We start from the raw sequence: 14,084 nt of genomic DNA, 5'->3' as shown, positions 1-14,084 counted from the left end.
CCCCATCGTTGTTTCTGTTGGAGCAAACTGTTGTAGGTGATACAACAGAGGGATGCTGTTCCAGACCATGTGTTTGGGCATGTTGATGTTGTTGATGAAGCAGATGATGCCGTTCCAAACCACCAGATGTTTCGCCAATATGTTGAGGAAGGTGGGGTTCCTGAGTGATTAAAGGTAGCTTAGTTGAAATGTTGATTGACTTAATCCTAGTATCCTCGAATGAAATACATTTAGCGAATTTGTAAAAAAGAACCCTTGGAACATACTACAGCCCCAGGTGGCGAAGAGCCGACATCGAGATGCCAAACATTCCCTAGAGTAACTTTTATCCGTTGAGCGACGGCCCTTCCACTCGGCACCGTCGGATCACTAAGGCCGACTTTCATCCCTGCTCGACGGGTGGGTCTTGCAATCAAGTTCCCTTCCAATTACGTAAATCAATAGTTCAAACCGCACTCAAAGGTAGGGCATTTTCCATTTTTATCGGAACTTATGTACCAAAAACAATGGTATCTCCAATTATAGCCCCTTGGGTATGTAAAATATATCTTTTCTCACTGACCGAATGGAAAATAGTCTCGATGAAGGTGTGGTTTTCGGCAGGGGGAAGATCGTCGATTGAGATGGGAGGTTGATTCTAGAACACTGAAAATCCAAATTAATAGACTTGAGATGAGCACAAAAGAGTAGAGAAAACGCTGAAAATTTGTTTTCATTAGGAGATGGCTTACAAGCTCATTATTTCTCAGATTATCAAATATTGGGTGATGATTCATAACCTCAAATCTGAGGATGTGTGTGTCCTTGGCATGATCTGGTACACCGGAAGATATATACGTATTAAGTTGAGGCATACGTACACACTCACACGTTATGAACAAGGAAAGAGTGGTTTTTGTTGTTAGACTCGCAGTCTGTTGAAAGCGGACTGCGCAGAACATTGCCCATCTGCAGTGTCTCTGGCCAATCGGCTGTAAGCCTGAAAGAGTGATTCAAGTTGCCAGATAAACGGAACAGAGAGAGAGGATGTTAGACTTACCATTGCGGTGTTGAGGCCTTCCTATAGGCCTGTTAGAGTAAGGAAAAAAGTCTCGTATCAAATGTTTAGCGAAATAATCAGTTATGGCTGTGTGTGCAGATGAACAAGTTCATATGATTACTAAATCATACCTTGGCTCGGTTGACCGGAATTGGTTGATCGTGATTCATAGCGGATATTGTTCCCTGAAAGCAGGCAAAGGTAAATTAACATACAAGTCTGATCACATATACTTAATCAGGAAACTGAAAAAATGATGAATTTTGTTGAACTGGAGCAAAATTACACTGATATCCTATGCATGAAGCTGTACTTTACCTCCCATGCCGGAACATAGGTTTCGTCTTGGGGTGTTTGGTTAGAACTAGCTGCAAGCTCCAGCCCACCATACAATCTGTGAGGCACTATTGCAACTGCTGTTCCTGCAACAAGGGCACCAATTAAGTTTGTCCCACGCTGTCCCGAGAAATTTCTTTGGCTCGCTTTAGGGCGCAGAGGACCAAGGCCTATGGCCCTATTGGTCTTTTGAGTACCTGAAAAGGGCTGCGGAACGCTTACGTATTCCATGTTTGGATATGCGACTTGCAGCATTTACAGCCGCCATCAGCGTTTTGTATTCCTGAGCTGATATTTGTGATAGCTAGCTCTCATGGAGTCTCCCGGTAGGCATTGTTTGGTGTCCATAACTTTCTCCTCCTCGCGATTTTCCTTGAGGATTAGGTTCCTAAACCAAAACTCAAAACAAGATTTAGTCCGTGCTGATGGGAACGGAAGGTTATTCAACCTGACAGATCTTTTCAAGGTAGTCTGAGAGAACGGTGTTCCATTAGGGCCCCATAGCTGCTGTTCCATGAACCACCACGACTAGATACCTTGCTGCTTGTGCTGCCATTGATTCTTCTTTCTGATCACCTGAAGAAACCTGCGCAGAAATATGAAAGATAAAAGCTGAATACTCTCTCTCTTCTGATCAGATCTAAGCATACTGACTCAGTGACTCCCGACTCATTACTGAGAGATAAGTAGAGGTTTTGGTTTGTGTTTTTAAAGCTCTCACTCTCTCACTGCATACTCCTCGTCTATGCACTGCACTATTCACTAGGTGGGGCCTGGTGGATTGCTCTTTGCCACCTCACTTTTGTTATTAGGCATGTTTCAAGGTAAACGTAACGGCTATATATGACCAAGAGGTCGAGATATAGGTATCGAAAACACAAGTCACGTAATGTATCATTTCACGTGTTATAATAAGGGTGGACGATATAGTTGATATATAAAGTTCCACTTATATAAAGGTTATATTAATTAAACCAGATACACATGTGATGGTTTGAATAAAATAGGAACGTCATGTGATCGTGCTCTAGGTACACCGAAAAGTTCTCCATAAGAACATGCGTAGGTGGACTAATTTATATCAGATACTTGGATTTGGACAGAAATTTACTTTTGGGGATTCTGTAGGTATGGTAGTGTAGGAAGGGAGAAGCTAAAGAGGTCTCTTCTGGAATCAACTGCAGAGTTGGAGGAAGACTAGAAGTATTCGAAGCTATTTACTGCAAAAGAAGTGTTCGAGGAAGTTGAGAATGGCAGAAGAACTGCGCCGAGTGGCATGTGGCCATGCAAAAATCTGACAAAACTTGCTCAGATCCACCAAATACTCGTACATGCGTACGTTATTACCAACTGTGACGTACGTAAGTAGGGAGTATTCCGCGGATTGTGTGTTAATTAGCAAGTTCTGTCAGATTAGTGCATGACCAAACGACACTCGCCGCAGTTCGTCTGCTATATTCTCAACTTCATCCCGCAAAACACTACTTTTGCAGTAAACAGCTTCGACTATATGCTTCCATTCTTCCAATTCTGCATTTATCATCACTTTTATACTCACATAATTAACAATTTAATTCAACTACAAGAAGCCCGACTTGTACATTAATTAGTTTTTAATTATATAAAGAAAAATGACAAAAAAAAAAGAAGGGAAATTAGCAAGGTTTCTAGCTTTTCAAATTATCTCATTATTTGAAAGAAATCATGGGTTTTCTGTTCTCATAAGTTATTACTTCATGTTGACAATTACTTTCTCTGAAAAGTAGAGAGTAAATTATATACCAAATATGTAAGTAATTAAATTAGTGAAAGAAATAGAAAAAATACAATAAGACGTACAAACACATTATATCAAACCATGGCACGAAATTACATTATAGAAATCAAATTATCTAATGTTCTTTTTTATCAAGGACGATGAAGAATTCGAATTTGAGGTTTCTTTCAACATTAGAAAAAGAAGCGCCTTTTTTTTTTCTTTTCTTTTTATTAGTTGGAGATAAATAATTCAAACCTAAGACATCTTTTGACATAGGAAAAAGAAATTCTACCGTACCAAGAATTAAATGGTGATTATACACTTCTTTGTAGGTGTGTTGTGAGAAAGAAACTAGGAGATGTTTAGAAACATACATCCTCACCCCTTATATACTGAAATATAGATGAGAATTACAAAATGAATCAAAAGATTTGGAGCATTTTGGGTAATGAAATATAGAAATATTGGAAACCAAATCTGAGATGATACAGCCTTTCTGTTGATTTCCATATGCAAGAGATGAATAATGAACTTACGATTTATAGCACTGTCAAAAAAACTTTTTATACTCATATTAACATGTGGCCTACATGCCTAAGTAGTGTCAGTGTCCACTGAAATTATAACTCATGGCCTACATGACATGTCAATGTCGTATTATGAATACGAGAAGCGAATAATGAACGTACGATTTACAGTCCTAACACAAAAATATTTTAGTAATAACCGCAACAACACGTGACATGAATGCTAAAGTGGTATCAATATCCACTTAAACTATTACTCATGCCTTGCGTGACATACTAGTGACGTGTTATGAATACAAGAGACAAGTAATGAAACTTATGATTTGTGGCATTGTCAAGGAAACATTTTGATTGTAACCGTAATACCACGTGACATACATGCCAAAGTGGCCCCGCTAACCTACTTTAACTAGAACTGGTGCCCCGCGTGACTTATCGTTGTCGTGTTATGATACCACGTATCAAATCATTGCCCTTTATCCGAACCAAAGTCAAAGCCCAAACCAGCCAAAAGCCCAAATAAACAAAATCTAAAATAGAAAACCTTCTTCCAAGCCCACAACCATCTTAGGCCTATTGGATCTTTTAACCGGTTCAGTGACCCGTCCGACTCAACACATTTACAAGTCAAGAGATCCACGACCACCGTCTGGACGCCGCTTGAAACTTTCCCGAGAAAATCGAGGAGAGAAAGCGAGAGGGAAAATGGCAGGGAATACTTGGGCCTATGTCCGGATCATCTCCGGCACCATTCTCGGTGGCATTCTCGGCTTCTACGTCATGGACCGCGCCGAGAAAAGCTACAAGGTCGGCGGAATATTCATATTCTTAATTAGCTCTCCGACTCTGTTTGGTTTCCGGGAATCCATCGGAAAAGAAAATTACAGCTTTCTCAGCTGCCAAACACTGGAATAATAGCATGAATTTATCGAATTTCTTATTTATGTGTTGGTCTGATTTATCTGTCGGGTTTTGGTGATTGCAGGAGAAAGTGCAGGAGAGGCTGAGAAAGTATGAAATTGAAATGAAGAAGAGAGAGAAATTGGACGAGTTTGAAGAGTCTCTGTAGATTTTAGCTTTTTTTTTTTTTTTTTTTTTTTTAATCATTTTTGCTCCTGTTTTTGTTGAGAAATTGAAATTTTGGACCACATTGTCAAGAGTTGTATAACGTTTGTAATTGTACGAGAAATTTTCTGTTTCGGTGACCGCACTCTAACGGTTTTACAAGCCAATTATATATGAAAAACTAAAAATTATTTATAGAAAACTTTAATGAAAAGGGCTTCTCAAAACTTTTAATTAACCAAAAATCATCTACTAACTTTATTTAATAAAAAATGCTTAAACTTTAATAAAAAGAGAGGTATTCATCAATTTCTCCTCCAAACTTATGACCATTAGCTAATTTCCCCTCTCAACTTTAATTTTGGCCAATTTCCCCCCTCAACTCTCATAATTAGTCAACTTCCCTCCCCCCTCAACTTTAATTTAGCCAATTTCCCCCCTCAACTCTTATAATTAGTCAATTTGCACTCTACTGTTAATTTTTTAATTTGATCATAATTAAACAAGTGTGTGTAAGAAACTAAATAAGATGTATGTTAATCATGTTCCTATATCTTTATCCTATTACAAATAGATTAAGATTTAGAATTTTACAATTTATCATAGATAGTATTATTAGTCATAATAAATCAGTATGGAGTAATTTTATTTGATTTTTGACTATACAAAATTGATAACGAAAAGGATTGATGCATAAATTTTTGTATGTGAATACAATTTTCTTTATAAAAGTGAAAGCTAAGTTCAAGTAAATTGCGGAGAATCGAGCTTTAGTGAAAAAATGGCTAGTCTATTCATAATTTTCGACTCCTTATTAAGAATAACCCATTTTATTGAAATAGGTTTGATCCATGAGTCTAGGATTATTATTTCTTTTTGTTATTATTTCTTCTTCTACATGCTTTAAACCCGATTCATAACTTTTTCTTATAATCAACCCATATCACATACTAACTATATTATGTTTTTGTACATTTTACCCTATATTATGCAGGTGAGTTTATGTTAATTTTAGTACTTTGTTGGAAGTTATTAGAAAGATTGAAAATTAAGAAAAGAATAGATAGAAAATTTAAAAAAAAAAAAAAAAATTAACAGTAGGGTGCAAATTGACTAATTTTGAGAGTTGAGGGGGGAAATTGGCCAATGGTCATAAGTTCAAGGGGGAATTGATGAATACCTCATAAAAAGAATTTAAATTTTAATGAAAAGGACAAAAGTTTTACATAACAACAAAACAAAAAAAAACAAAAAAAAAACATATACTGACGCACGGGACCGCGCATCACATCACACACACTCTCTTCCTCACTTAACCGTGCAATCTCTTTCTCTCTCTCCCTTTTTCGTATGTTCACATTCATTTTTTTTCTCTCCTTTCACCTCACCCATCTGCATCAACTTTTTCTCTTTTTTTTCTTAATTTTATTTTTTCACCTCTCCCCACTCTTCTCTCACCTTTCACCTCACTCCATAAACATTTTATTTTTATTTTATTATTTTATTATTTGATTATTCTTTCAATTGTTTTAGAACAAACTAAGTAATAATATTACAAAATCAAAAATAAAGAAAATTTTCATTATTTAGTTTTATGAACATTAATACTGTAACTATTTCTTAAACAGAACATTGATTACTTCTTAAACTGAACATTATTTCTTAAATTGAACATTGACTACTTCTTAAACCAAACACTATTTTGTAAACTAAACATTGACTACTTCTTAAATTGAACATTATTTCTTAAATTAAGCACTGACTATATATATTAAACCAAGTAATAGTACTATCACTATTTCATAAACTAAGCACTGACTATTTTTCAAACCAAACACTAGTAGTATCACTGTTTCGTAAACTAGTACTGTCACTATTTCGTAAACTAAGCACTGACTATTTCTTAAACAAAAAGCTAACTATTTCGTAAACTAAACACTGACAATTTCTTAAAATCAAACACTAGCACTATCACTATTTTTTAAACTATTTCTTTACAAATTACTGTCATGTATTGTTGTCAGCAATATATTTTTTTATCTCAAATTTCTCTCTTTTTTTAAATTTTTTGGAGTTTGTTGATGTCAGTTTGAAAGGATTTGGTTGGCTCTATCCTCACAATCTCTCTTCCTTGCGCACTCCCTCTCTTCCTTCCCAATGAAATATTTAAAAAGTAATTTGGGTGCTACTTTTGCACCGTTGATTTTCTGTTGAAAATTATACTTTTCTTTTCTTTCTTTCTGTACGTAAACAGATTTCTCTCTCTCCCTCTCTTAAAGAAAAAAGAGTCATTGAAGCTTCACTTTCACGTTTTCCTTCCCAATGAAATGTTTTAAAAATAATTTATTTCATCCATCCATTCCATCTCATCATTCATTGTACTACTCCCACTACGTATTTTGCACTGCACATTAGTCTTCTTATCAGTTCTATCTGCTCACAGTTACAGCAAAGGCTTGATTTGATATTTGAATTGGTTGGCGTGTGCTTATGCGCGGTTGGGTTGGATTATTTTTTATTTTTTGTCCTTAAATTTATAATACATAATTGTCTTGAAATGCCGTCCTTAGTGTAAGAGTGGTAACATTACACCATACTTTCATGCGACAAGATGTTATTGCTGCAATATTTTAAGTCAATCTTACGGCAAAAGATTAGAATGCAAGGCAATGCGTAATTGGCTTTGAAATACATTTTTAGCTAAATCATTGTGTTGAATTGAGAAATCTCGCTGTTCAGCAGTCTTCACTGGTGCACGAGCGTAAATCTACACTGATGACAACTACCGGTTAAGTGTCATGCAGAAGTCCTTCTAGCTCAAGCTTGTGGATGTACTTTGTCATTGATGGTGAGAGTAACCGATCTTCTCTAAACTTTTTATTACGAAAAAAAACTTGGGAGACATCTCGAAGATGTGAACAAACAGCAGAATCCCGACAACAACAATAATAAAAAGCTTTATCCGACTAAATAGAGTCGACTATATAAACCCAAGAACGCCATTAACATAAAAGGGCACACTGGTATAACTTGGAAATTTAGAATGGAGAATCAATACAACACTAAAACAAATCTCTGTTCTCCTAAAGTGTCCAAAGAAAAAAAGCAGCAGTGATTTTACAACTACGTCCTCGACACTCGACTTCGGGTGTCCGAGCAGGCAAAACTGGAAACCGCGACTTCGGGTGTCCGAGCAGGCAAAACTGGAAACTGGAATCAACAATCTGAACCAGAGCTTCATTCCCATATACAAGACGCGTGACTTTCTTCTGCGCTTGGAAGCCGCCTCTGAAGAAAGAGTTTCACGCGTCCGAGACGCCATCTTATCAAGCATCAAGAATCGGGAAGCACTCTAAGGATGAGTGTCTCGCGCCCGCACACAATCGTTTCAAGCATCGAGAATTGGGAAGCGGTGTTCCGGCCACTTGGGATACGCACGCTTGTACAAACTCATGCATACGGTGTCACTCTGCTGGAGGACCCCGTTGAAGATGCATTTCAATGCCCCTGAAACAAAATCATATGGAAAGAAAAAAAGGCACTTAATAGCTACCTAAATGCAACAACAAAGCACGATCTGTTTCGAACTATTTGGGTATGTCGGAGATTTCAGTGACTTGAAAAATCGATATAGCGGAAAGGGGTGAAAGAAAAAAAAAGAGAACAGATTGCTCTGTAATCTTACCGTGTGTACCAAGAGGCTCCTTGATGCGACCACGACGACCACATTTTGTCCAGACTTCAACAGGCTGCCACCACCAAGGACATTAAAAACATACCGTAATGATTCTAGTGAATTTTCTTGACACAATACAAAACAAATTTAAAAATTAAAAGATTGTCTACTATCTCACCTTGAACCATTTAACGTCCTCTGGGTTATGGAACATGTATCTTACAGAAGCTTTCAGTTTTGATACTCGTTGAGGGTAACTGCATCAAATATGTTTGTGGTTTAATAAATCAAAACTTTCAAGGGAAAACATCTGTACTACAAAAGGTCGCCACCCCCAACGGTAAAGAACGAATCATACCCGGTTAAAGTAATCTTCTTTAGTATAATTCTGTCAGGGTCAATGCATTTCAGTGCACCAACAGCAGCTACTGTAGGTGGAGCGGCCACCCCTTCAGAACTCTTCAAAGCTATCAAAGGAAGTGGAGGAAAAGAGATTGGAGCATAAATTGAAGCCATGGAAAAACGTCCTGGATGTAGAAACCTCTCCATTTTATGCTTGTTTGAGTTCATGTTGTCAGTTGAATATATTGGCCTGCAAGTGACGAGCAAAAGCGTCAATCACTAAAATTCAGTAAGTATATAAGTTGATGGCATCAGAGATACTACCTGGCAATGAATTGGCGAAAGCCAACATGAAATATTAATTCGTCCTTGGATTTGATAGGAGCATTGTACGTGTCGTGCTTCTTTATGCTGCAAAACATAGATCGCCAACAATCATGAGAAAACCTCCCCTTCAGAAGACCACAGAACTGCAAATTTTTCTCAACTAGAAGATACCTGAAATGAAGTACAGACATCTTGGACTCATGCTGCAAAAGACCACATGCTACAACAGGAATTGTCTTCGCATGCATACATAATTTAGAAGCAACACTAGTTGGCACTTCTGTGATATACAGCCTTGCATATGAGCCTGCTGTGGCACAGTCATCACTGTTTTCTTGGTCCATTCCTAAAGCTTTAGCAAGAACATTTTTCTGTGTTCTGTTAAAATTATCGAATGCAAAGATTCTGGCATACTCTGCAGGCAAAGACTCCTGAAGTTCATCAAAGACATACGTCAGTTTGACAATTGATACAAATAGAGTGAACGACTATTACACAAGTACAAGAATATTACTTTGGGATCCCACGAAGAGGTCCTGAAGGACTTCAGTCCCCTATACTTTGCAAAACGTTTTCTTGCTGGACTATCTAATGGTGTATCCACTTCATCCGGAAATTCTGAAACATATAAAATAACCATTATAAGCCAACTAGGTAATGCAGCACTAAACATTGACATAAAGGTGCTACAGATATAGTTTTTATAATATAAATCATGTAGCGACAGATAGAACATAGCTAAAAAGACAAGTACCCTCATCATCAGCGTGTGCTTGCTTTATTTTTCGAATCTCATTCTCCAACTGTTCCTTGGTCAAGTTTTCACCTTCCTGTAAAACAAAGAATAAAAATTTAAGTCTTATAATATACAGAACTTGAACAAACAAAGTAAACTTCTTAATGACAGCACATAAATATTAGCAATCTGACTAGTACCAGTACAGTGACAATTGAATTCTTACAGACAAATACACATTGGGTCCTTTTCCTTTTTGAAAAATTCCCATAAACCTTAAATGCTCACAGATGAATTCTTTACAAATTAATGAAAGTGCTGCAGATAGATAGATAGAGAAAAAACCAATAACGTAGAAAACTCATGAGCGAAAACCTACTATGCAGCATCTAATTCAAACCATTAAAGTGAGTGGTTTATGCACCTTTTTAAAAACCTATTGTCTGAAGTACTATGTCAGTGGTTCAGCTTACCCTAGAGAAACACTAGGATTCTGACCATTGAGAAGTAATATCTGACCAAAAGCAACCACAATTTACCTTTGCGATCCATGATTAGAGGATGTGGTTGGTATTTTGGTATTCTTAAATCTTAATGTTCCTTACATTTGAAAATGAATAACAACATGATAGTATTCCATGTTAATTGGTGTGTCTTCATGTTAGATCAGAAACCCTTTCAATGAGAACAGAGAGACCGACTAATTCTGGTAATACAATAAAGATCACTTGATGCACAAATAACATACAAAGCTCACCATCATCACTGAATCAACATCAGTTTCTCCATCAGAGTCCCTTATTGAAGCTTGATCGTCGCTCTCATCTGAATAATTATTGTCATCTTCACCAGGATAACCACTGTCCCTCTCATCCAATATCATACCATCAGCTTCATCATCAGTACTTGACTCCTCTTCATCTGTATCATCCACAATCCAAGCAGCCTGCAAGAACCGAAATCATGTCTCTGGTATACCACTAAAAGTTTGTCTGTAACCTCTCAACATCAACAAACAAATATGTGACTAACATATAACAAAGAAACATTCAGAATTGAAGGAATTGACAAGAAAAGATGCCGACCTGGTATTCTGAAGTGCCTCGAGGAAGAGCTCTCTTTTTCTTCTTTTTTTGCTTCTGACTTTGTTCAGCCTCAGCCATTTCTGCTTCTGTTGGCCATGTCTGACAAGAACAGAATTTAGGTTTGAGTGAAGTTGTAACTTGTCCCACAACCAGTCCAATAATTCACCAAACTTCATAATAAAACTAAGAAAATCTGAAAGTATATCACATTAGCCAAGCGAAATAGGAGCATGGGAAAAAGCTGGCTGGCATGTCAAAAGCATTCATCTGAAGTAATTAATGCTCTGGTGCAAAATTTTACTAGCATGACATTCTACTTTTATAGTTCATGCAATTCCACTCAAATCCCCCTATTTTTGTTTTATTCATTCATGGATTAGCAATATACAAGCCATATTCTTAATATCAACCCATATTTATGTTAATGGAAATGAGTAAGACAAACAATTAATAGAAGAAGGGTAATCTTGTTACCTGTTCACCTGCAAGGGGATCAGGAACATTCTCAACTAGTAAAGCCTCCTGCTTCATAGGATCAGGAACCAAAGAACGAAGGACCTTGAAGAAGAAAAAGAGCACAGAATATTTCAAAATTTCAAATGAAAAATACTTCACAAAATAAATTAATCACATCAAATCTTATTATTAAAAAGGAAATAACTTATTCTACAGACATTGTACTTCCATTCAAATAAAACAGCTAATACCTCTGCATCACCCACTTCATCCGAGTCCATGACATCTTGCTCTTTTCTTGCATTCAAAGGAAATGGATCCTTGAGAATTTCCATTTTGGACAGCTGGAAATCCCCCCACCAGAAACATGAACCTAATATAAAAGAAAATAAGACAACTTCCAAATCATGTGACCAAGGACATGTCTTTGGATGAACTAATTACCAGTTGGTTCACTGAAAGACTGCGAGCACGTATATATCCAGTAAGGAGAAGGGTGCACTTTCCCAAATTGGAATCATCTGCTACCACATCAACCTATAAAAATACAAAATGTGTTAGCTTATTACACAGATGAAAATAACTTGAATCATCTTTCTTATTTATCAAACTCAACTCTACTTTAAGAATAGTTGTTCTTCTACAAGGCACACATGCCTCGCCAAACTAGAAAAACTTCTCCCCTATAATTTCCTACTAGTTTCCACCTCTACCCAACAAAGAATGACAGCGAAGTACTTAGATAGGTTCAAAATGAGCACCTTCTGGGCCATCAGGTAAGCCCGTTGACTTCGCCAGTAAGGAATTGAAAGCCTTTGTTCCTTAAAGAGCCACATGAACTGCAATTATAGTAAGATGACAAGGGAAATCTATGAGAGGCATGATATTATGTACATATAAAACAAAATAACTTCATTAAAATTATAACCCACTCTGAATTTTGTCACAGAAAGCATAAACCTAAGATAAAGAATCTAGAGTCAACAGTTACCTTGTGCAACTCATCCTTTGTATCAGCTGGATAATATTTACAATCCTCAGGAAATTCAGAAGCAAGACTAGACGTACATATTTTCTTTGAATCATGTCTTCTTTTCATGTCAGCAGGTAGATCCTACAAGCACGAAGCAAAAGGAGAATAAATCCTATGTCAAATTACGCACAACCTAATTTTCCTATTTTGCAAGTATTTCCAGGAATATATAAAGCCGATAGACAAACATACACGAATTAGCACCACAGTGCTCGGTAAACCAAGGGACCTAAGAACAGAAAGACATTGACTTCCAAACGAGTCAATGTAGTCAGACGTTCTTCCTTCACATGAAGAGCTCGCTGATGCCACAAAAGCGATGAGATCAGCAACCTACAACTCAAAGAACCTTTTTGTCAAACGAAACACAAGCAAAAACTTAGGAAGAATACACAAGTGACAGACTTTTTTACCTTGGCCATTTCCATACATGTTGGAAGATCACCATGAGGTGCTTTCAGTACCTAAAAAGATACCATGAATTAGATACTTAAAATTATTCACATCAGTCATGGATGTTAATTACTCGACCAACACAAAACATTTATATGATAATCATTCGACTAAAAACTTAAAATACAGCAGCAGAGGCAGGGTACCGTCGTTCTCAGCTTGTACTCAGGAGAAGCAACCGTTGGAAATGTGGGTTCATAACCTTGCGGAGATAACAAGGATAAAAGATCCTCAGCAAGTGAATTTAGGTTCGCATCAGCAGAAAGCCCGAACAAAACCTGCCATTAGCGGAACTTCAAAAGATTACACAGCTGATAAAAACATCCTAATTGCGCATTAGTCCACTCAAAACGCTTTTCTCTATCAATGCCAACTGTAAACAAAACACTCACAATGACACGGGGAGGACTTGCTGATCCACTCGAAGCCCTCTTCTCTTTCAAAAGAGCCGCTCGCTTCTGCTCCCGAAGCTACAAAGCATCGAAATGCAAATTAGACGTTTTGTACGAAAAACCGAAACGACAGAAAGACTGGAAATTTCGAAACCAGTTACCATCTTGCTCCGCTGAACGCGAGCCGCCCGAGCTCCCTTGGCAACATTGCGCTCAGTTTTACCGATCCTACTCTTCTCTGAAGCACCAAAAACACTCAACTTATACACAGAGATTGAATTTCATAGCCGTTATGTCTCAAATTTTCGACGAAAAGGAGGCTGAATAAAAAAGAAGTGCGAGAAAGTAGAGAGAGAACCTGAAGTTTTGTGGAGATTGCGAGATGACTTTGAAGCGAAGCGCGTCTTGTGCTGCTTGTTTACTTGAGCTCGCGAGCCTCCCATCGCAACGCTTGCAGGGAGAAACGCTGCAGGCGGCGGCGAGTGCAATAACGATTAGGAATATACCGAGTAAGCAGCCAGGCCGAGTTGGATACATACATACATATATATATATAGAAAGAGAGAGAGAAAGCGATGCGTCGAAAAGCTTACCGTACTCGCCGCCGCAGTCGATAACTCAGTGCGGTGCCGCCAAAACAGAGAGAATGGTTGAGAAGAAGAGAGGGAGAGAAGCAGAGAGGCGGGGTGCGTGTGAAATTTCGGGCTTCAAGTTTTTAAACGTAGGGTTGGGGAAGCTCAAAACGCTGCGTTTTACTTAATGTACTCTGCCAAATCATGGGTTTAGGGAAGTTCTACTTTGGTGATGTAGTTTTTGGAAAGAGATCCTCTCACGATCCCTTCCACCAAATCCTCACCC

General features: G+C 37.6%; 2 protein-coding genes across 2 annotated transcripts; one reads left to right on the top strand and one right to left on the bottom strand.

Annotated features, from left to right (window-relative positions):
- The first annotated feature begins 3,950 nt into the window (after nt 1-3,950).
- Nucleotides 3,951-4,885, top strand: LOC108866601. The gene is made up of 2 exons (XM_018645534.2): nt 3,951-4,468; nt 4,647-4,885. The coding sequence occupies exons 1-2, from the start codon at nt 4,367-4,369 to the stop codon at nt 4,728-4,730; spliced, it is 186 nt and encodes a 61-aa protein (XP_018501050.2). The 5' UTR covers nt 3,951-4,366; the 3' UTR covers nt 4,731-4,885.
- A 2,843-nt stretch (nt 4,886-7,728) lies between these two features.
- LOC103938565 (pre-rRNA-processing protein TSR1 homolog) lies at nt 7,729-13,943 on the bottom strand. Its single transcript, XM_009348586.3, is given in 23 exon segments — nt 7,729-8,233; nt 8,412-8,475; nt 8,581-8,659; nt 8,761-8,994; nt 9,069-9,155; nt 9,243-9,502; nt 9,586-9,689; nt 9,826-9,901; nt 10,565-10,753; nt 10,893-10,991; nt 11,367-11,450; nt 11,600-11,706; nt 11,709-11,721; nt 11,793-11,885; nt 12,110-12,187; nt 12,340-12,462; nt 12,574-12,714; nt 12,795-12,845; nt 12,981-13,112; nt 13,227-13,304; nt 13,388-13,464; nt 13,585-13,692; nt 13,820-13,943. Coding segments are annotated over 22 exon segments (2,373 nt in total). The 5' UTR covers nt 13,670-13,692; nt 13,820-13,943; the 3' UTR covers nt 7,729-8,114.
- Nucleotides 13,944-14,084: the final 141 nt, after the last annotated feature.

The sequence above is a fragment of a genome, unplaced genomic scaffold (assembly GCF_019419815.1).
Source record: "Pyrus x bretschneideri cultivar Hongxiangsu unplaced genomic scaffold, Pyrus_bretschneideri_v1 Contig3, whole genome shotgun sequence".
NCBI lineage: Eukaryota > Viridiplantae > Streptophyta > Magnoliopsida > Rosales > Rosaceae > Pyrus > Pyrus x bretschneideri.
The sequence above is the reverse complement of the archived record's forward strand: the minus strand, read 5'-3'. Positions and strand labels throughout refer to the sequence as shown.

What these genes read in the sequence shown, in the direction of transcription:
- LOC108866601 (XM_018645534.2), top strand. Translation starts at nt 4,367, where the DNA reads ATGGCAGGGAATACTTGGGCCTATGTCCGGATCATCTCCGGCACCATT. An exon ending in GCGCCGAGAAAAGCTACAAG is followed by an intron (nt 4,469 to 4,646) that starts GTCGGCGGAATA and finishes TGGTGATTGCAG; the next exon opens with GAGAAAGTGCAGGAGAGGCT.